Below are 22,970 nucleotides of genomic sequence, written 5' to 3'. Positions count from 1 at the left end.
GCGGTGAGATGATATAAAACATTCGGATTCACAAACTATTTTGGAAATAGAACCTGTTACTATCCACTGATTGGTTAGCTATGGGGGTTAAGGGACAAGAAGCAATCAGGTATACTTTCTAAATTTCTGACTGGAACCATTTGCCAAGACAGTGAAATCACGTGTTCGGTTTTAAGTGCCCACACATATCGTTTCTTCTATATAAATGATCTTTACAGGGTCAGCAAAAATGCCAGTGTTACTTTATTCCATCCTCCCCTTTATCAATCTTGCAGAAACTTCTGACATCTAGATAGCTTTCTCCATAGAGTGACTCCATTGTTTTGTAATTTAAAGTCTCCCAGAAGTGCTTTCTTTGGGTCTTAAATATGTGATTTCCGTAATGTGTATATCTCAGGGGTGCTGATTTCTTTTTTATTTACAGAATAAATGGTGAGCTGGCATATATAAATACTGGTTCAAATACAAAACTTGAAGTAACAGTCAACTAAGTAAATTATAGTGTGGGTTTTTTTTTTTTTGCATTATCCCTGCATTCCTTAGAGATTTCCTTTGTAGTTCTGTTTTGTTTATTCTCCATTTTAATCCTTTAATCTTTCATCCTTTTCTAAACTTCCCCTTATTACAGTGAGTTGTTTTTAAAGCTCTCCACTGCTGGTATTTCTCCCATGTGTTTGAGTTTCTCTCTGGAGCTCTGGTATTTTCATTTTAATATTTCCTGATGTCCATCATATGAGTTTTGTATGACTTGAAATAAACTATTCCAAACAAGAAATATCACTATCTTTGTTATTCTCAATGCATCTTTTGGTTAACATATCAAATAGTTTTTCATTTTCTACCTTCAAGTGGGATTATTAATTCAAATATGTTAGCTTCCAATTAGGACTACACATTATTCCTCCAGTATGGCTAATTTATCCATCTTTTAGTCATTTTAGAAACACTGCTATTGTTATTTTTTTTACTTATATTACAATTACTAGAGGCTCGGTGCACAAAAATCATCCAGTTGGGAGGCGGTGAGGGGGGGGATCCCTCAGCCCTGCCTGCGCCCTCTCTCAGACTGGGAGCCCCATGATCAATCGCCCCTCAGAAGGAGGCCCCACCCACCCACCGCAGCACTGCCAGCTGGGTAGCCTGGACCCCTTTCTTTAGGGCGATCGATCGCGGAGCCCCCTGATCGTTCGCCCCACCTGGGCCTCCCTCTGCAGGGCGATCATGGGGCAATGGTGGGGCCACCCGACCAATCACATCGCACCCGCCTTGGCTGGCCTGATGCCAGTGGGTGTCATAGTGTGGTCGTCTGGACAGTCGTTCTGCTGTTTGGCCATTCGGTTGATTTGCATATTACGCGTTTATTATTATAAATTCCACAAAGCAGTATTCCATTTGTTCTCCTATATTGAGCTCTTTGTGTTTTGGAGTTCAAATGTGTTTATGAATGTGGAGCCCCCAGAGGATGTCAGCTGTTTCTATTCTTATTACCATTTTTATTCAGTCATTCAGCATTGGCCTGGGAGCTGTTTTAAGAATTTTGATGTACGTCTTTTTAGAATCCAAAATAACTTTATGGAGAAAGTAATTTCGCCTTGTTGCTGGGACAGGCCAGTAGTAGATTAGAAGGGTCAGGACTTGCCCTGGTTTCTCAACTTGTCCTATGGTAATAACAGCGTGTTTAAGTGTCTCCTTTGCAATCAGAATGAAATGGAAAACATTTCATGAAGGATAGAACTGTATTCCACTCCAGGCTGCAAGGGAACTCTTGGGAGAATTCAAGTGTTATTAAAACTGATTGTGTGATACATTCTTAGGATTATTTCTAAAATTAAAAACTACCCAAAACATTATAAAATGTTGGATAGCATTAGATAATTTTTGAATTTTCTGTTTCGGACAGAAGAATACCATGTTGATTATGCCAATTTTTGGATGATGCTTCAGATGGTTAAGTCTGGGAACAACTTTTGTTTTGTATATTCCTTATGTCCTTAACAATAGCAACAGAAACTACCAGCATTTCTAGTTCTGAGTGCAGATGGGTAAATATAAATTTAAAGGAGATAAAAACCATGAAATAGAATATTGGAATAAAAACTGTATATGAGTAAAATTTTTAAACTCTTGTTTCTAAAATTTGAATAATCTTCATTTAATTTTCAAACTTCTCTTAAAATATTAAAAGAAAAATAGATTTTACCCAAAGCATTGTTAAACACCTACATGGACACACAAGCCTACAGACCCACACGCATAAATATGTAACATTTTAAAAATGAGAAATACTGAAACACACACACACAAAATAAAAAATCACTTATATAATTAAACACACTTAAAATGAATGCAATTTAGAACCTTTATTGAAGTATAAGTTACATATCATAGATTTCATTCATTTTAAGAGTACAGTTCAATGCATTTTAATAAATGTATGGAGTTGTGCAACCAGCACCACAATCTAATATTAAAACACCAGAGGCCTGATGCACAAAGATTCGTGCAAGAATAGGCCTTCCTTCCCCTGGCTGCCAGCCCCGGTTTCTCTCCAGCACCCAGGGCCCGGGCCTTTGCTCTGGCTGCCTCCTCCTGCCTTTGCTCCGGGCAGGCCACCGCTATCTTTGTCACATTAATTTGCATATTCCCTCCTAATTGGCTGTGGGTGCTGCCATCTTTGTTGTGAAATGACAGTCAATTTGCATATTCTGTCTTTATTAGATAGGATTTATATCAACCCTGAAAGACTCATCATGGCCATTTGAAGTCAACTCTTCTTCCCACCCCAGCCCCAGGCAACCACTGATTTACTTTCTATATCTTTAGACTTGCTTTTTCTGGGCATTTCTTTTAAATGAAGTTATGCATTATGTGTTGTGTAGCTGGCTTCTTTCACCAGCCATAATTTTTTATAGTTGATTTATGTCATGTCATGAGTCATAACTTAGTTCCTTTCCATTGCTGAATAATTTCCTACTGTATGGATATACCACAGTGTATCTAGTACAATAATCAACTTATATATATCCAGGTACTGCCAAAAGTGATTGCTTCTAGAGAAGGGAATGTGGGACAAAGGAGTAAAGATGGGAGAAAGGTTTTTTTATTGTGTGTTATTTTACATGGGTTTAATTTTTAAAATTCAGGATTATATCTTTACCTGTTAAAGCAAAGTGAGGAATATCTTTCCCCAGCAATGTGTATAAAATAAGAGGTGAAAGCCCTGCACTGACCCCAATCCCACTTTCCTGAAGGTAATCACTGTTAATATATTTTTGACATCTCTCTAGTCAGGGGTGGGTAAAGTCTGGCCCACAGGCCACATAAGGCTTGTAAAATCATTTGGTCTGGCCCTGCCAAGGCAACCACAGGCAGGACTTGAAATTCAATAAATCTAGGAGCTTGTTTTCATAGCAACATACATTTATAGTAAGTAAATTATATTAAGCGAGTGATGTTATAAATATCCAAAAGGTCATTGATAGGAAAAAGGTTCCCCACCCCTGCATAGTATATATAGACACACATATGTATGCGTATATAAATGTGTTCATGTCCCTGCATGTCTATACATCTGAGCAGTCATATTTTGTATTGCAAGAAAACTGAAAGCACAGGACTTAGTAATAATTTAACCCCCAATTACCCACACTAAGAAAACCTGCCATACCTGCCTTTGTTTATACCTGCAGACTATTAATGTATTAATTGGCTAATCAATTCACAACGAGGAAAAGATTTCTGTACTCAGTTTACAAGTTGTTATGAGTAAATGCAGTTTAAAAAATTTTAACCCATCCTCTGGGTCTGCGTTTCCTGGCAGGGTACTTCGGCTCTGCCTGCGAAGAGAAGGTGGACCCGTGCGCCTCATCGCCGTGCCAGAACAACGGGACCTGCTACGCCGACGGGGTGCGCTTCGGCTGCAGCTGCAGCGCTGGCTTCACGGGCCCCACCTGTGCGCAGCTGGTGGACTTCTGTGCGCTCAGCCCCTGTGCTCACGGCACCTGCCGCAGCGTGGGCACCAGCTACAAGTGCCTCTGTGACCCAGGTGGGTACCGGCCATCACTGCGGGTCCTTCACTCCCCAGCCTCAGGCTTCCGACTCTCTCTCGCATCCGAGCAAATGCTGGCCTGCTGCATGTGTTGACTTGTCAATGTAATTGACCTCCACTCATGTATGACACACTTTTTTTGTAGACTTACTCTTGGCAGGGTTTAAAAAATACCCTTTCCCCTTTTTATGAGCAGTTCACCATCATAGAAAAATAAAAAAAAAATACAAGTAAGCAAAATAAAGAAAATTAAAAACAGGCTTAATCTTACAGCAGCTTAATTATTTTTTAAACACTTTATTAAAGGTCATTCTACAGCTTTGGCTGTATTGCACATCTTTTAATACTGGGTCCTTAGGCTAATGGGATATGTTTTTCTGTTTTAATGCACATAAAACAGAACACTCTCTGTTCAGAATTTTATCCTCTAGTAAAATTCTTACTCCATGCACAGTATGTTATAGGAACTGCAGCTCCCTGTGTGAATGTTCAAAAGTTCTATCACTTATTTTCCAAATGTGTTCTGCATTGTCCTGTTTTTTTTTTTGTTGTTGTGTGAGTTTTGATACTCAGAGTCACAGTGGTTACTAGTCAGTCTTTGCTCCGCCTCCTGGTGTGGTCTGAAAACAGTGCCCGCCCACTTTCTTTCCTCCACTTCCTTTCTGCCTGGGTCTCAATCCTTGCACTGGCTTGCTCTTTAGAATACTCCCAGCATGATTCCCCACAAACGTCCCTGACCCACCAGCACAGGTGGCCAATTCCCCGGTTTTGCTTGACTCCTGGTTCTGCTCATGCAGTATTCTCCCATGAATGCCTGTCCTTCCTCTCCCATGTCACCTGCAAACTTCTCCTGCTGGGCCTGAATCAGCTTTCCTTCCCTCGTGTTCCAGCTATCACCCAGTATCACTTGTCTTATCTTTAAAGCATCATATTTCTTATCTTTGTATGTGTCTTTCTCCCCCTGGGGGTAAGAGGACATGGTTTTAAAAAAAATTAATTAATTAACTTATTTATTTAAATATATTTTTATTGATTTCAGAGAGGGAGAGAGATAGAAACATCAATGATGAGAGAGAATCATTGATCGGCTGCCTCCTGCACGATCCCCCACTGGGGATCAAGCTGGCAACCTGGGCATGTGCCCTGACTGGGAATCAAACCATGACCTGCTGATTCATAGGTTGATGCTCAACCACTGAGCTATCTATGCCAGTCTACAGGAAGTGTGTTTTATTAGTAACTTTTATATAACAACTAGAGACCCGGTGCATGACATTTGGGCACTGGGGGTGGGGGTGGGGGTGGGGGTCCCTCAGTCTGGCCTGCGCCCTCTTGACAAGACCAAAAGGCTGTTTCATTTTCTCCTTTCCTTCTCCTCTGACTTCCTTTCTTAACCATGGGAAAATTTCCCTTATATTTTAGTTGGTTTATTTTTAATCCTTTCAATGTAGTTATCCCATATAATAAGAGCATAGTAATCAAATTGTCCCCTCGACCCGGAGGTCTTCTGAGAGTTCAACCAGGGGGTGGGCCTGGCCAGGGGAAGGGAGGGATTTCCCAGCTGGCAGCTGGCAGCCAGCAGCTGCTAGGGACCCTACCAGTGCACAAATTTCATGCACTGGGCCTCTAGTTTAAATATAAAATGCTACTTAATATGCTTCAATATTATTAAGATCTTGCCTAACAATAATACATAAAGAGGGGTTTCAGCTTGTGTGAGTAGGCTGACATGGTCCTAAATGGAAACTATTCTGCTAGGGTTTTTCTCTCTACACTAGGAGAAGAGGCCGAGGAGGGTAGAGGGACCTCCCTGTGAGATCCCTACTTATTGACTGTCACCATAGGAAATTACCAGGACATCTTGGTGCTTCAGTTTTCATTTTCATGAATAACATCTTAGTTGCTGGTCCATTCAATTACAGTTGGGGTCCCAGATTAGATCTGGGACAAGTTGTGACCATGTTCTTCTGTTGTGTGAGAGCATGGAGCACATTTTCTGGCATGGAGTAGTACGAGCTGTTCCCCTTTATTTCCATTCATGGAGATTTCTCCTCAAGCCATGGTGTGTGTGTGTATGTGTGTGTGTGTGTGTGTGTGTATTTCTTGTTTAAGTTCCATTTTTCTGTCCTGCTGCTCTTTGCTCAAACTTCATTCATGTCCATTCAGAGCATTTAGCTTGGTACTAGCCAGTGTCCAGCCTCCAAGTGGCCTTGAAAAGCTGAAGAAGCATATATTCCATCCCATGATACCTTCATCTATTAGGCAGTCTCTCATAGCTTTGGAATCTGAACTCTCATTGAACTTGGGAGATAGCATTCCTTTCTGAGGTGTTGCTTTCTCCGATCATTAGGTGACATTATGTGAAAAAATATATCTTAATATCTGGTAAGAATTTACATTTTAGGAGGTGAAAATGACAGTTCTCTGAATGTGAAATTTCTAGTCTTAATCTTTTGGAGCATGTAATTGCCTTCCCACTAGTTTGCATAACAGAAGACCCTCGTAAGAACAGGTGAAATGGGGTGTCTAGCTGAAGCGTGGCCAGCCTGATCACCTTCATAGAGAGCACACGGATTCCATTCCTAGAAAGGCAGTGGGTTGAAACCGTGCCAGCTTGATAATGAGTTGCCAGCTAACAAAATGCCATTTGAGTGACTGAAATCAGATCTGCCAGGTGCTTTATTTTCAAACCTCATTTTTAGCTTATCAGGCTTGAGATTTCGGGTGGGATTTTAATATCAAATAATAAAACGTCAGCACTGTGTAATCACTGAGATGTTATCTTTCAGTGACGCTGCTAAGTGACAGGCCACAAGTACTCTAAAAATATAGCAAATTGAAATCTCTCAAAGGCTGGAAATACTGAGAATATGGAGCCCTGCAAACATAGGAGGCAGTGCCACAGTGTAGGGAGTCACCCGCCGGCATGACATCACCTGTATAGGTGACAGCCATGTGTTTCATGGGTTCTCAGTACAATGGTGGCATTTGGAGATGCCATTTGGATGATGACCAATACCAGAAGGAATCCCGGGTGAAGAGGGAGATGGTTTGCCTGAGTTCACTGGTCCTCCTCCCTGCCTAATACACTTGAATTATTCTAACCTTATTGAGTTGAATTAATCCTGCCAGTATGGAATGTGCCTTAAGTTACTATTGAAGGAATTTGAAGTATAGGCATTAGAGGATTTTTACATGGAAATATAAGTAGCAGTTTTTATTTTTATGAATAACCTTAGATGCTTACAAATTGTTACAGACTAGACTTTGGACAAGTTGCCCATTGTGAATCCATGCGGATTCTTCTCCGCCACAGGCTGGGGACTCAATAGGTCTTCCAGACTATACAAGAAAGAAAGGTTAGTCTTTTTCCAAATGAAATTTTTTAAAAAGGAAACTGCATGATTTCAAGTACTGTTTGGGGTTTTTTTTGTTTTTTTTACTAATTTTTTTGCCTATGCTCTACATGTGGGCTGCATTACTGGGATGTGTGGGCTAAAGACACAGCTGGCATTGCTGCCTTCTGTTTAATGTAGACTTGATACTATCAGCACTTTGGTAATGTCTGCTGAGAACAGAATCTAAGGTAAGACTTCAATGGTCAGGATTTTAATAGCCATTCAACAGCTATAAAGAAAAAAGTACAACTGCAAAGATATGAAGACATCTAGCAACCTAATGAATGCCAATTGCATTTAGATTCTTCGGTAAGTACAGTGGGCAACTGTCATCTTTTATTAACCAGAAAACTTTACCAGGTTTATTAGAATGGAGACAATTCTTGCATTTAACATGCTCTAGGAGGGGCCTGATCTGCATATCACATTCTTCTTGAGAGTTATAGCTCTTATGAAATACATTGTTTCCTTTCCCCACATCCTAATCTTGTTACCAGGCCTTTCCTTTGTTATATTCCAAAATATATCTGCCCACCATCAGGATCCCAAGTAGAAGCCTATCTACCTACCACAGCTGTCATAACCCTTCATAATCTGTACTTTCCCTAAGAAAAAGTTTAAATCTTCACATTGTTAAAGTGTAGCCCCTGACATCTGGGAGCTTGTTGGACACTCACAGGTAGGCCTTGGGGTTGTTGGTTATGTGCTCAGAGCCTGGCATTGTGTCTCCTGTTGGACATAAGGGTATAAGCAATCACATAGAACATTGACATCAGGCATGGTCACTCATAGGCCATGATCAAGTGAGACAAACAAGACCATTTCATAATTTTGTCTAAGTACAGATAAAAATAAAATACTAAACATCTCCTTCTCCCATAAATAAATTGAAGGCCAGCTGCATCTTCACCAATTACAGCTTCAGCATTGCTCTGTCTGCCCTCTCTATAGATAAGACTTGAGATACCTAAGCATAGAAATGCTACATCCTGATGGTGTTCAGACCTCTTCCATGACCATTCTTCCTCTCCATTATGTTTAGAATCTAATTATGGGGGGGGGGGGCACTCACGGGGGACCTGATATTCACCTTGTTTAGGCTAGTGACCTGAGGGATTAATCCGAGGAGACAAAGGACACTGGTAATGAGTCAAGGGCATTGGCTGGTGCAGCATACAGAATTTTTATGAGATTCCTGACATTAAAAATCTTTTCACAGGCCACTCATTTAACCTTGCTTTAAATGGCTAATCCATATGTATGAAAGTGTTAATGAACTTGCCTTTAATTAGAAGGGATTTCTGTTCCCTCTGCTCCCACTGCTCCCGGCTTCCCCTTAAAATTCAAATAGTTTGAAACACATTCTTGACTGAACAGTTGTTGTAAAGGTATGAGACTTACCTGCTGGCAGCAGGATATAGCATAGTCTGTGAGCAAATCGTTTCACATCATCTTACCTGGAAGGAAGGTCAGAAATGACAGCTGTTGTCACTAACCAGAACATTTCTGAGGATGGCTCTGTTTGAAGCACTAGGCAGTGCCTAACTTTGGGAAAGTCTCATTAAGCCATGGCCATGGAGGTCATGTGGGGACTTATTTAGAACTATTTTGTGACTAAGCCATTGCCTCTTATTTTGTTTTGTGGTTGAAAATTATGATCCCGTGGCTAACATTTTTCACACATCTGGAATTGAGACCTGAAATTTGGCATGCCTTGCCTTCTCCCCAGGTGTGATGGAAAGGGGCCTGGGTTTAGAGTTAAGAAGAGGGCTTAGAGTTAAGAAGAGCTGAACTTAAGTCCCAGCTTTATCACTGAACAGCCATGCAATTGGCCTCTGTTAGCCTTGGTTTTTCTTGTTTTTTGTTGTTGTTTTTTTTTGTTGTTGTTTTTTTAATGGGGATAAATGTAATGAAGCTCAAATGAGATGATGCCCTGCAGAATCTTTAAGAGGATGATGCCAATGTCAGATACTCCCCTTTTCCTGGGGAAGACCATTGAGAAATTATTAAATATGTGCTCTGGTTCTTCTCTTGTGAGGTTCAAGGTTGGAGTTGAACTAAAGGTGGGATCAATTTCCATGGCCATGAAAATTGGCCATAGTGGGCATTCTTGAATAATGGGTCCAGGTCCTACTTATGGGATTAAAGGATTGTTCGCTGCCTTGGCCCTGTGACTGATAAATATTTCAGTGCCAGAGGCCAGGCAGAGCTCTTTTACTGGATGGCTCTCAAATCCCTAGAATTCTTGTGAAGTGGGATAAAAGGTATTTGGATTTCTCCACCCATGACTCCAGAGCTAGTTAAGGATGAAGCTGGGCTGGGATCTGGAGCTTCTGTCATCTTAGAGTGAACAGGAAATGGGGTCAAACTCTGACCCTGACTCACCAGTAGTGAATAGCTGACTGAAAAATGAACCATTTCACCAGATTTCTATGTGGTAGTTGTCTGAATAGCCACCTCGAATGACTACATTAAATTGAGATTCATCAAAACGTTGATTTAGCTCTGTTGACCCAGGTAATGCACTTTATCCATGCTGGCTTCGCCCTGAGCAGCTTCCAGCTATGAGAACTTCCTACATGGAGACTGTGCTAAGCCCTTGACAAACATTTTCTTTTACTTAACCCAGATGATAGTATTTCTATTGCCGGAGGTGGAGGTGATAGAAACCCCAGTGTAACCTGGGTCTGCCTGATGATAAAGCTCTTGACCAATAGGCTAGACTTAGCAGGAGCCTAGTTGTGGCCCCCAAGCTATGTGTGATCCTGGCCGCTTATTTATGCTTGAGCCAATCACTGGAAGAAGCTTCTAGACTCCTTTTATCTTAGCACAGCTCCTGAGATGGGTGTCTAAGTGTACACCTCAAAGGCAGGTTTGAAAAGTGGCCTTGGTTGTGATCCGAAGAGTGGCTCTTAACCAATAGTTTCTTACTTCCCAGCATAGAGAAGCAATGCTGACTTCCAAGGAAATTGAACTGCCTGGCAGTAGGGGGCCCTCTTTTGCTTTTGTTTCATTGCAGATTCAACTGCTTCAAAATAGATGCTGAGGGCAACCTGTGACTGAGACTTATGATTTCATTTGACTTGGTGTCTGCTGTATGCACCCAATTAAAGAAACTTCTGTTCCTATGACTCAAATACAGACACAGCCACATGACAAATCAGCTTAGGCAGCCTCTCCCTCTCCCTCTCCCTCTCCCTCTCCCTCTCCCTCTCCCTCTCCCTCTCCCTCTCCCTCTCCCTCTCCCTCTCCCTCTCCCTCTCCCTCTCCCTCTCCCTCTCCCTTTCCCTCTCCCTCTCTTTTTTTTGTTAATCCTCACCTGATATTTTTCCCATTGATTTTTAGAGAGAATAGAGGAGAGGGAGGGAATGGGGTGAAGGGAAGCGAGAGAGAGACATTGACCTGAGAGAAACATATTGATTGGTTGCCTGCTGCACACACCCTGGACCTGGGTGGACTTTGAAAAACTATATTTCTTTATTGGTTTCAGAGAGGAAGGGAGAAGGAGAGAGAGATAGAAACATCAATGATGAGAGAGAATCATTGATCGGCTGCCTCCTGCACGCCCCCCACTGGGGATCGAGCCCGCAACCCAGGCATGTGCCCTTGGCTGGAATCGAAACTGGGACCCTTCAGTCCGCAGGCTGACGATGGACTTTGAATCTTGACTGGGAATCGAATCTGTGACCATTCAGTGTGTGGGCAGATACTCTAACCACTGAAAAACATTGGCCAGGTTGGCAGTCTTTTTTGATGGATGCTTTCCACTCTGGAGTCCCTAATGCCTAGTAGAAATTTGACCTTTTTTAAAAATTATTTTATTACCACCTGCGTCTCTGAAAGCCTCCCATGTTGATTATTGTATTGTATTGATGGACTCCTTTGGTACTGTTTCTTTTTACCTGGCACTGGTGACATCCCTGAAATATTCTTTCCTCTTCATATTTAACTTTTATAATATTTTTTAGTTCACTTCCTTGAGATAACTCTGATGTCCTCCCCTTTCAACATGACACCTTCGCATAGGACTGGCTCAGTGTCAATGGGCCTCAGAACCCTGGGGATGGAAACCCTATGACAGTGTGCTGTTCCAGGTGATATCTGAGCTGTATTGTGACTAGGCGGGGGTGGGGGTGGGGTGACATGCACCCTGAGTCCCACTTAGACAACCAATAATGAGATTTGTTTGCATGTTCTACTTTTTTCTGACCTCCTAGCCTTCAATGTGCTTTGAGTCTTCTTTGATTCAGATTTGTATAAAAACCTGGGACAGTGCCCTGCATTTCTTCCATTTCTAAAATCACAGCCATTAATTTTCAATTTGAAAGTACATGATGAAAGTTGCTTCATATACTGAGTGGTTTTACAAAATTGCCTCAGTTTTAATGAAGATTCAGAGCTCTTAGGTTTGCCTGAGTGGATTGATAGGCAACCTCTTTTTTAGTTCCAGGACATTGTCACTTCAAAGCACTTATTGATTTTGTAGAACAGCATGTCCTTTTATGTGTAATGAAGGGCCTCCTTATACAATGTCACACTGTTCCACTTAAAACGCCATTTTATTTTATAGGGTTTGCCTAGGCAGATCCTTAGCTGTTTAGACTGTAGTCTTAATTATATGTTGATAATTACCAGGGTCATGTTTCATTTTTTTACTCTACCAGATGGTTTCTAATGATATAGATCAGAGTGAAGGTCCCAAGTCATTGGTAAAAATGTTTATTTTAGGTTGGGTAAGCCAACTGAAAACAAGGAATGTATAGTGCCTGGCTGTATGATTTTGGGTTGACTCTCCTTTATTCACCATCCCCCTAAGACTACCTTTCCTTCTAGTTCTCTGATGCCTGCAAGTTTATGTCTTTGGCTTTATTCCTTTAGGTTAGGCATTGTCTCTTGTAATTAAACCTTCATATATCAGTTAGTTCTTGCTATAACAAACCACTTCAAAACTTAGTGGCTTGATATGACCATTTATTGCTTATAATTCTATGGTTGATAATTTAGTCAGGGCTTCACTGGACTATCTCTTCTCTCCTCCATGTGGTGTTAGGCATATTCACTTATACTTTTGTCGTCAGCTAGATACTGGCTGATCCTGGATGGTCTTACTCGTGTGCCTGGTAGTTGGCTGGAGTGATGGGGAAACTGGGCCACACATCTCTCATCATCCAGCAGACCAGTCTGGACTTCTTCACATGGAAGCTGGGTTCCAAAAGCAGCAAGAAAGGACAAGACCCAATACACACACTTTTAAAGAATATTTTTTTATTGATTTCAGAGAGGAAGGGAGAGGGAGAAAGATAGAAACATCAATGATGAGAGAGAATCTCTCTCTGCCTCCTGCAGGCCCCACAGTGGGGATCAAGCCCACAACCTAAGCATATGCCATGACCGGGAATAGAACCATGACCTCCTGGTTTATAGCTCGACACTGAACCACTGAGCCACGCTGGTTGGGGCCCAGTACATACTCTTTTTAAAGATGTTTCTTCTTTTATGTTTGCTACTGTCTCATTGTCATAAGCAAGTCACAGGGCAAGCCTATAGGCTCCATTTCTTGAAGGGAAGAGCTACGAAGAATTTGTGGCCATTTTTTTTTTTCAGTCTACCACAATTTAAAACTTAAATATGTAAAGAATGTAAATAAGTTTATATATACACACACGTGCATACGCATACACACGCACACACATACACATACATACAAATATGAGAGATCGAGAAGAAGGAACGTTGAAATACAAAAAGTGTGTAGGCATCAATTGCTTGAGAGAAAAGAAGTGAGGCCCCACTGTACTTGCTACTCAAGTGGTAAGGAATGTCTGTGAGTCAACAGCTTTTCTCACTTCATAAAATTCTGTGTAGATTGAACCTCATCCCTGCTTATTTCAAGGAAGTTTTATTTTCCACTTTAGATTATTAATGCAATGCTATACTAGGATCTTCAATCAACAAACAAAACACACACTTTTGATCTTCTACTGCATTATGACCTCTTAAATGAATATATGTCTTATTTTTAGACATCTTTAATATTTATTCAATAGAAGCAATAGGATGAGAATCTGGGATTTACTTGAATACTTGAGTTCTGACTCCAATTTATTTGCACTTTGAAATTTTCTTTGCTGTGCAGTTGCCTCAAGGTGCAATTCCGGTAGTTAATTTTAGCTTTAGCTGAAGTCCTAAGAGTCAGCTTCAGCCCTTATGAGTTTGCAGCCCTTAGGGATGGTTGCCAAGTGGGAGATAGGTGCTTCTAAAAATGTTCCTGAGTGACTATGAGAACTTTGCTTGGTGTTTAACAATCTTTAGGATTCAGCATAGTTCCTTGAGAATGGTAGTGACTAATAGGGAGTTAGAGGATTGCACTTTTGCATTGTGCCTTTGAATGTCGCAGTGATATGAGGGTGAAAATACCCACCCTCCCTGCCCTAGGGGAGGGAGGGATCTATGGTCTGCATTCCATATTCCATGCACCAAAATTTTCTGGAAAAAACCCAATCACAATGTTTTGTCTTCCATCACACAAGTCCTTTGGTACCAAACTATGTATCCATGAGGATGCCTTTTGTCACTAGAAAACAGCACAACTTTGTTAGATCACATTTCTCAATTGTTGGTTTGTAACATTATTATTGTAGATTGTTATTTCAAAAATTAAAAATTTTCCAGCTTTATTGAGTTATAATTGACATGTAACATTGTTAAGGTGTATAATATGTTGATTTGATATACTTTTATATATTGCAAAATGATTACCACCAAAGTATTAATTAACATTTTCTTAGTTACCATTTGTTTTCTGTGGTGAGAACACTTAAGATTACAATCTTAGCAGTCTTCTAGTATGTAATACAATATTATTAGTTATAATCACCATTCTGTACATTAGACCCCCAGAACTTACTCTATTAAAACTGGAAGTTTGTACTCTTTGACCAACCTTTCCGCATTCCCCACACTGGCAGCCTCGCGTCACCACCATTCTATTCTGTTTCTATGAGTTCTGTCTGCCACTTTCTGATTGTGTTCCTTTCAACTGAATGCTCTTCCTGTGGGTCAAGGAAGCTGAGTCATGGAAGTGAAGAAAACTGTGCTCACCAATCTGAATTTAAGCTTATTTCTCCTCATTCTGAGTAGGAATATATGACTTGCAGTCATACAGGGAGGATTATAAATGTCACTTCCATACACTTACAGTTCCTCATTTTGGCCTTTCTTTTCCTATTTGGCATTTGCTGTCATCTTGAGATTTCTTTGCATTTCTTTTTCCCCTTAATCAAACCCCACCCAAGAGGAGTGTAGTTTCGTTTAGTCCATGTGTCTTTGGCTGGCAGGCCCTTTGTGGGCTTCACCGTTGGTTTGTTTCTATGCCTGTGATGGGTACATGTTCTGATTGCTTGCTTTACTGTTGGTTTATTGATATGCTGGGGAAAGCCATGGCTATTAAAAACATTCCCATGCCAGCCCTGGGTAGCTCAGATGGTTAGAGTGTCATCCCCATACACCAAGGATGTAGTTTCAATCCCTGGTCAAGGCACATAGAAGAATCAGCCAATGAATGCATAAATAAGTGGAATAACAAATCTCTCTCTCTCTCTCTGCCCTCTTCCTCTCTCTCTTATAAAAACAAAAACCCAAACATTACTGTTCCATATCTAGCACTTGCCATAGGTAACTGCTACCATTTCCCTGCATCAGAAGTTGTGGGAGATGTTGCATTCTTTGCTAATCTATAACTCAAACTTAAGTGTGCATCATAATCAAGTAGAGGGTTATTAAATCTCAGAATTTTAGGCCCCGCCCACAGTTTTTGATTCAGTAGGTCTCGGGTAGGGCCTGGGAACTTGCATTTCTAACAAGTTCCCTGGTGATGCTGTTGCTACCTGTCCACAGGTCACACTGTGAGACCCATTGTTCTAGTGGGATGGACACAGACACAAGCCCTTTGGAGGGCAAACACCTCAAAAGAACATATTGTGGTAACTGGATAAGGGGTGATTAAAATCAAGTTTAACCAACAGTTTGTAAAATAAATTAAAGGAATGAAATATTTTAGAACTCTTTTTTTCTCTCTCTCCAAAGTGTTGTAATAGAATCTTAAACTTTGATTTTGCCCCAATACTCTTCTGTTGCCTGTGGTGGGCTCTGTGTCCATGTTGATGCATTTTATACTGAAAATCCCTAGAATGTGAGGGCTTTAACTTATGTTTTCTTTTCCAAATATGCTGCTCATCCTTCTTACCTTGACTATAAACCAAGGCAGTTTCCCATGTATATATAAACACGTTAATCAATTGAGTATATGGGATTATTTCATTAAAGCATCTTACTTGTTGTTTATAAGTAAACACACATACCACTATAATCTTTAAAATCAACTTGTAAAATATTATCTTGTCATTATACTTAATCTTGAATCGGGGTGCTTTTGTTATGGTGTTGCAAGCATTTGCATTTTTAAAAGTAATTTTTATAAAGTTAGTAAGAAAAATAGACCTCGTTATAATGGAAAATTTTAACTGCAGCTGTGATATGCTTAGAAGTGAATTTGTTTGTAAGCCATAAACAAATATATGAATGTTAAGTTTTATTATTAAAGCAAATGACATTTCTTCTTTATGTATTTGCATCCTGATGCCCTATAGTTCCCTTTTGTAAAACAAATCTTTATATTTAAATACATCTATCTTGTATTAAACTCTTGAGTAACCTTTTATTTCCCTTTCTTTTAGCCAGTATAGATCATAGGTAGAATCCACCCTCTAGTGGCCAAAAGAATCATGAAAAAAAGGACATTTATAAGACACGGCTAAAAAATCGTATGAGGAGATTGATTTTTTTCCTGTGGCTCAACCTTGTTCTGGAGGCAAATCCAGTAGGGATTTTACATTTATTGGATGATTGTTTGGCATCTTTCTCCTTTAAATGGTCCCAGTAGAGGCATTATGTCTGTTTTTGCACAGCCTTAAAGCCCCAGTGATAAGTACAGTGCCTGGCACATTGTGGGTGTTTAACAACTATTTGCTGAATTAAAGAAAGAATCAATGGATGAGGAAAACAGCAGACCCAGGGGTTTGCCAGCCTTCCCTTGTGACTAGTGAAGGCAGCAGTTTTTGCAGCGATAGAGAACCATCGCCTGAACACTTGGGATAGGACTTAGAGTCAGTTCTCCATTATCCAACCTTTCAGCAGTTCAGGGAGGTAGATGAAATTTGTAGATGGCTCAGTTGGAGAGCCTAAAACTTTATTTTTGCCTCTATTTTACTCTCCTTTCAAGTTAATGTTTATGAGATCCACAACAATGGAAATATTGACTGATTTGGGTCATTTCACATATATTTCCTTTCTGGCCACAATGTCCCTCACAATGAAAGGATAAGAAATTAGGAAGCAAAAAAAAGGAATATCAGCAGTCACCATCCCCCACATACCAACTAATGCTCTGTTTCACTTGCACAGCTCCCTCATGTCCATAGGTGGTGTGTGTGTGTGTGTGTGTGTGTGTGTGTGTGTGTGTGTGTGTGTAACAGGAGAGTGTAGTTATCCCACAGAAGCCTGTAAGATCTCACTCAGTACACAGGTCAATTTAGAGCAGAGCATCTGTATGCTTGATAGGATTAAATTGAGCAGGCATTCCTGATACATTTTTTCTCTGTTCTTAAAAAGATTCCTATTGTGAACACACCAGCAAAGAGAGAGAATGCGATGGGGACACACACACACACACACACACACACACACACACACACAGTTTACTCTGCAGCAAAACTTTCTGTTCAGTAAAATAAATGTGCTGCCTGGGACACTGCAGTGCTGAAGGGCTCCGTGGCGATCAGTGAGTTTAGCCAGAATTTGGAAGCTCACAGACAATCATAGTATTATAATAGCACTATTTTCTCTTTGTCCACTTTAACTACTATCGGTGAGGTGTTTGGAAGACTTGAGTTCCTGGGAACTGGCCTAGACTTGAAGTAGGGAGTCTTGGGTTCTCACATTTATGCATTCAACCTGAAATGAGGGAACCATCTGTGGATTTGCAACACAGCCTTTAAGAAAATGCTCCCCCTTTCTCCACTCATCAGATCTTAAAGTGAAACAGCAAAAAAATTCCCACGAAACAAAACTCCCCAAGTGAATATGCTTCATATTCACTCTCACCTTGAATTAGGTCTGTGCTGGGGGAGTGAGCAGCGTGATCTGGACACACACCAGTGTTTTTGGAAGGTCCTTCTAGCTTGCTTTTCCTGAGGCAGTGGGAAGTGCAGGAAGGCCCCTAGGGTGATACAAAGATGACTTGTCCCAATTTGTTACACAGAGTGTGCAAGCCATCTGGTTAGAGCCAGAGTCATGGGGTTTGGATTTTTCAGAGTGGGATGTGATGGACGAGGGGAGGAAGAGCTCTGGAGTAAACCCAGTGTGGGGCAGAGCCTGTCTTATATTGGTATGAATGTTTCAATGATGTCGTCTTGGGACAGTGTTGAGAGAATAGAAATCAAGGGCCTCTTGAAAGCTGGAGGCAGCAGTCTGTACTATTTGGTCATGGTGGTCCTACCAAACTAATACTCTAGGTAATGCATCTGGGGGACAACCTAGGACAGTGATGGCGAACCTTTTGAGCTCGGCGTGTCAGCATTTTGAAAAACCCTAACTTAACTCTGGTGCCGTGTCACATATAGAAATGTTTTGATATTTGCAACCATAGTAAAACAAAGACTTATATTTTTGATATTTATTTTATATATTTAAATGCCATTTAACAAAGAAAAATCAACCAAAAAAATGAGTTCGCGTGTCACCTCTGACACGCGTGTCATAGGTTTGCCATCACTGACCTAGGACAATAGGAAGAACACACAGGATCAACTGTGTGGCCTTGAGCACATTTCTTTACCACTGTGACTCTTAATTCCTCTTGTATAAATTGGGTTAGTCATGGCTATCATTTTGTCATGGGGATTAAACAAGTTAACACACACAAAAGGCCTGATAGAAGCACATGTTGCTAACTTGCTCGAAGTCCTTGAAGGTAAAGACTCTGCCATTTAGCTTTGTACCCATGGTACCTGGACGTTCCAGGCACATCACAGGTACATCTTAAATGTGTGTTGATTTAATCAGTGACGTTTTGGGAGCTGAGCGACTATTATTTGAGTGTCTTTTCTGTACTGGATACTGTGGGTACAGCTGTGAACACCACAATTATGGCCTCTGCCTTTAAGCTTATTTTCTAGCTGAAGAAAAGAAATAATAAGCAAGTAAAGTACTAAGCTAGAAATATGATTTCAGGCAGTTATAAGTGCTATGAAGGAAGTTAATTGAGTGTGGTGATGAGTAACTGGTGGGAGAAGCTACTTTGGATGTTATTGTCAGAAAATTTTCTGAAGATCTGAGTTTTATTTTGTTTACTGATTGACACAGGTGTGCTTTTTTGGTGACTTAAATTCCTCTGTTGCTCTTATGAAGAGATTTTTCCTAATGGTGAACACGTTTTGGTACAATCTCCTCTTGATATACCCAGTGGTTCTATTCTAGGAAAACTCAGTATATCTTAAAAACTGTGGTGTATATGTGAAGCAGTTGGGTTTTTGACCTGAAATGTGGTCCACAAGGTTTTCACCTATGTGGATGTCCAATGGGACTGTCCACAGTTGTGAGGATGCCAGAGCGTTTTCTACTGTGGAGGGGAATCTTGACAATACGTAATGTTTAATATCTCTGGCCCAAACCAACTAAATTCCAGTAGAACCCTTCAATTACTATAATAACCAGCCCCCCAATCTCTAAGGTGCCTTCAAAAGGGCAGCACAGCCCCCATTGAGAGCCATAGTTTTAAAGGTCCGAGTGGCCTCTCAGTCTTGCCATCTAGTTGTTATTCTCACTCTCTGGAACCTTTGACACTGTTAACTAGGCCTCCTTGGTTCCCTTTCCTCTGCTGGCTTCCATGGCATTGCCCTCCTTGGTCTTCCTCCTCTCCTTGGCTCCATCCCTGCCCAGTTCTCCTGATCTGGCTTCTTGTTCTTTACCTGCCCATCCATGTAGATCTGACCTTCTTCTTTCCTCTCCATGTTTTTTTTTTTTTTTTTTTTTTTTTTTTTTAGGAAAACTTCACCACTTCTAGGCAACTAAACTCTCAAAGTGCTGGTTCCATGCTATTGGAGTCCATTTGTTTCCAACTGCACCTAGACCTCCATTAGTGGGCCCCAAGTTAAACATGTCCAACTGGTCAACTTACTCGAACACCTGTTATTTCTTTGGACGTATCTATTTGTGGTAATGGCAGCATCATTCACTCACTCAACCTAAGCATGGCAGCCATCTGGACCGCTCTGTCTCACTCCCACCTCCTGTCACTTGCTATGTTTTTGTCAATTGTAAGGAAGTGATTGGAGCTGAATATTCAGGAGAAGTCATGCACAAAGCAGAGTGGTGGTGATGAAAGTCAGTGCCCTGGGAAGAGCCACTCTGATTCCATGCTTCTGATCTTTTATTTTAATTTTAAAAAGTTTTTTGGGCTAGGTTAATTTTTCTAGACCCTGGGCCTATTACCTTGAGCTAATTTGTTTTTCCAAATTAATTACCAGCAGGGGCGGCAGCCTCATTTTTTTTCAGAATCCTTCTCTTTTGGAAGGATGGCCTTTTTCATTCAAACAGTCCAATTTAGGTCCTTTGGCACAAAGTTTAAAGGGTGCCTTGACATTTCCATAAAGACATTTAAATGTTACTGTCTCTGAAGAAACAGTTTTAGCATATGAAACCTTTATCTTTTTCCCCCCTCCAAGGAATAAAAACATCACCAGCTTAATTATCTCTGTAAAATAACTTCCTCATTTGCTTAGCATGTTGCTAGTAGAAAAAGATAGTGATACTGTTTTACGAAAACAAAAAATGCTTATAGATGATTTCATGAAATTTTCTTTTGATTTTTGTCTCTGTAAATAGCACCTCAATTCAGAGGCCAAAATGCATATAGGGTTATATGTGCTCCTTCCCAGTTTATTTTTAAAACATCTTCTAGGAGAGCATATACAATGGAAAAGATGCTGCTTGTGATTATTTCTTCACACGGAGAAGCCAGAAAACACACATAATAAAATCATGTATCATGACACACATAATAAAATCCTATAACATGAACTCTACCCTGTGCGTGAGTTCATGTGGACATATTTTAAATTTATAGTACAGTATTGTTAACTGTATGCACGTTGTTGTACAACATAGCTCTAGGACATTTTCATTTTGCATAAATTAAACTCTATACCCATTGAGCATCCACTCCCAATTTCCCTTTCCCCAGCCCTTGGCAATCACCATTTTTCTCTGCTTTTATGAGTTCAGTTACTTTAGAATCATGAAGTATTTGTCCTTCTGTGACTGGCTTATTTCACTTAGCATATGGCCTCAAGGTTCATCCATGTTATAGCATGGCAGGATTTCCTTCTTTTCAAAGACTGAATGATAGTCCATTGTATGAACATACCCTTTCTCTTTATTTACATGCCTGTTGATGGATATTTAGGTTGTTTCTGCCTCTTGGCTATTATGAATGACAATGCAGTGAACATGGGAATGCAAATATATCTTTGAGACTCTGTTTTCAAGTCTTTTGGATAAGTACCCAGAAGTGGGATTGTAGATTATATGGTAGTTCTATTTTTAATATTTTGAGGACTCTACATACTGTTTTCCAAAGCAGCTGCACTATTTTACATTCTCACCAACAGTGCACAGGGTTCCAGTTTCTCCACATCCTCGCCAACACATGATTACACACACACACACACACACACACACACACACACACACGCACACACTTATAATGGCCCTCCTACTTGTGGCAATCAAAGATATATCCAAAAACTGCCAAAGTATTCTGGGGGACAAAATTGCTATTAATTGAGTAACTCTGATCTAGATGAAGAAAACAGTCTGATGAAGAGTAATGGCCCCCAGCCAGTTTGGCTCAGTGGATAGAGTGTCAGCCCATGGACTGAAGGGTTCCAGGTTCAATTCTGGCCAAGGGCATGTACCTCGGTTGAAGGCTCAATCCCCAGGCATGATTGGGGTGCATGCCGGAGGCAACCAATAAATGTGTCTGTCTCCCTCACATAGGTGTTTCTCGCTCTCTGTCTCTTCCCCTTCCCTTCCACTCTCTAAAAATTAATGGGAAAATATCCTCAGGTGAGGGTTAACAACAACAACAAAAAATCCAACCTTTGAAAAAAAAAAGAGGAATGCAAAATATTTCCCTAAAACTACAAAAAGGGTGAGGTAGAAGAATTGAGAACCATGGTCTATTTGTCTTAAGTAGGTCAGGGTCTCCTCAAAGGAGTCTTTATCACCACCTAAGTTTGGAAAGCAGTTCAAAAAGCAACTGAAATGGCCAGTGCTTGAAAAATGCTCAGTTAACGATGCCAATATGAGCTTAACCTACTGTGATGGGCACAAGAAGCAAAACAGTTCAACACTTCAGCAGGGCCTAAGGGGACTTTCTGAGTTTGAGGGTTGGCTAGGAGTTGGAAAGCTGAAAATAAGCTAGAGGTTCTAGTTCCCACTTGAGCAAGGGTTTATTTTCTCTGCTTATCTGGACTCAGAACCGACACAGGCAGGGTGATTTTTGAGAGCACTCACATGTTTCTCATTGTTTGGACAGGGCCAGACAAAAATGATCCAGTTTCATTGCAAATTGGCAGTAACACATGTTTTTGAAAGTAAAAAACAGCATAACACTCATGAGTGAATCTCAAAGAATGTTGTCTTCTTGTCCTTTGGAATAAACACCTGTTTTGAAACTAGGAGGGTAGGAACCATCTTTGATTAAGAAATTGTCAGGTCTCTTTTTTTTTCCATTGTGAAGATTATATTTTTAAGAATTAAAAATTTGAGCACAATTAAAAATATTAGAATGTGGATAATCATAACTTTAAATAAACAACAACAAAAAAGATAGCCCACATTTCCTCTGGAATTTCAGTTAAGCCTGCTTAGCTGAGTTTGTTTCCTGACTTGAAATGCAAAGCAAATACATTGATCCTTTTCTCTTTAGATAGATATATTTTTTGAATTGATTGGAGGAAAAATGTGGTCTACATCCTTGAGAGGAGATGGAAGTCCTGCTGCTATCAGTGCCCTGTGGCCACAACACATATATTCAGCAACCATCAGTGCCCCTGAACACGATGTAATGAGGAGACCATCTGGCGGATAAATGGATAACTTCTTTTATTTTTTTTAAAGAATATAGAGTTGCAGTCAAGAGATCAGGTTCTTTATTTTTTATTATTTTAGAGAGTAAGGGAGAGGAAGAGAGAGAGAGAGAAACATCAATGATAAGAGAGAATCATCAGTCAACTGCCTCCTGCATGCCCCCCTACTGGGATCGAGTTCACAACCCAGGTCATGTGCCCCGACCAGGAATCCAACCATGCCCTCCTGGTTCATGGGTCTATGCTCAACCACTGAGCCACGCCGGCTGGGCTGAAAATAATAATTTCACTTACAGACGAATATTCTCCTCTCAA

The 22,970-nt window shown here is 40.6% G+C and overlaps 1 protein-coding gene across 1 annotated transcript in view; it reads left to right on the top strand.

Annotated features, from left to right (window-relative positions):
* The window catches only part of DNER (delta/notch like EGF repeat containing), a 231,067-nt gene that overhangs the window by 174,504 nt on the left and 33,593 nt on the right, over nt 1-22,970 (top strand). The window contains exon 8 of the mRNA XM_081095960.1: nt 3,821-4,045. Within this exon, the coding sequence (XP_080952086.1) occupies nt 3,821-4,045 (225 nt within the window). The remainder of the gene's footprint in view (nt 1-3,820; nt 4,046-22,970) is intronic.

The sequence above is a fragment of the Myotis nattereri genome (genome assembly GCF_964212035.1).
Source record: "Myotis nattereri genome assembly, chromosome: 7".
Taxonomy (NCBI): Eukaryota; Metazoa; Chordata; class Mammalia; order Chiroptera; family Vespertilionidae; genus Myotis; species Myotis nattereri.
Note: the sequence above shows the minus strand (reverse complement) of the source record. Positions and strands in the feature narration are given on the sequence as shown.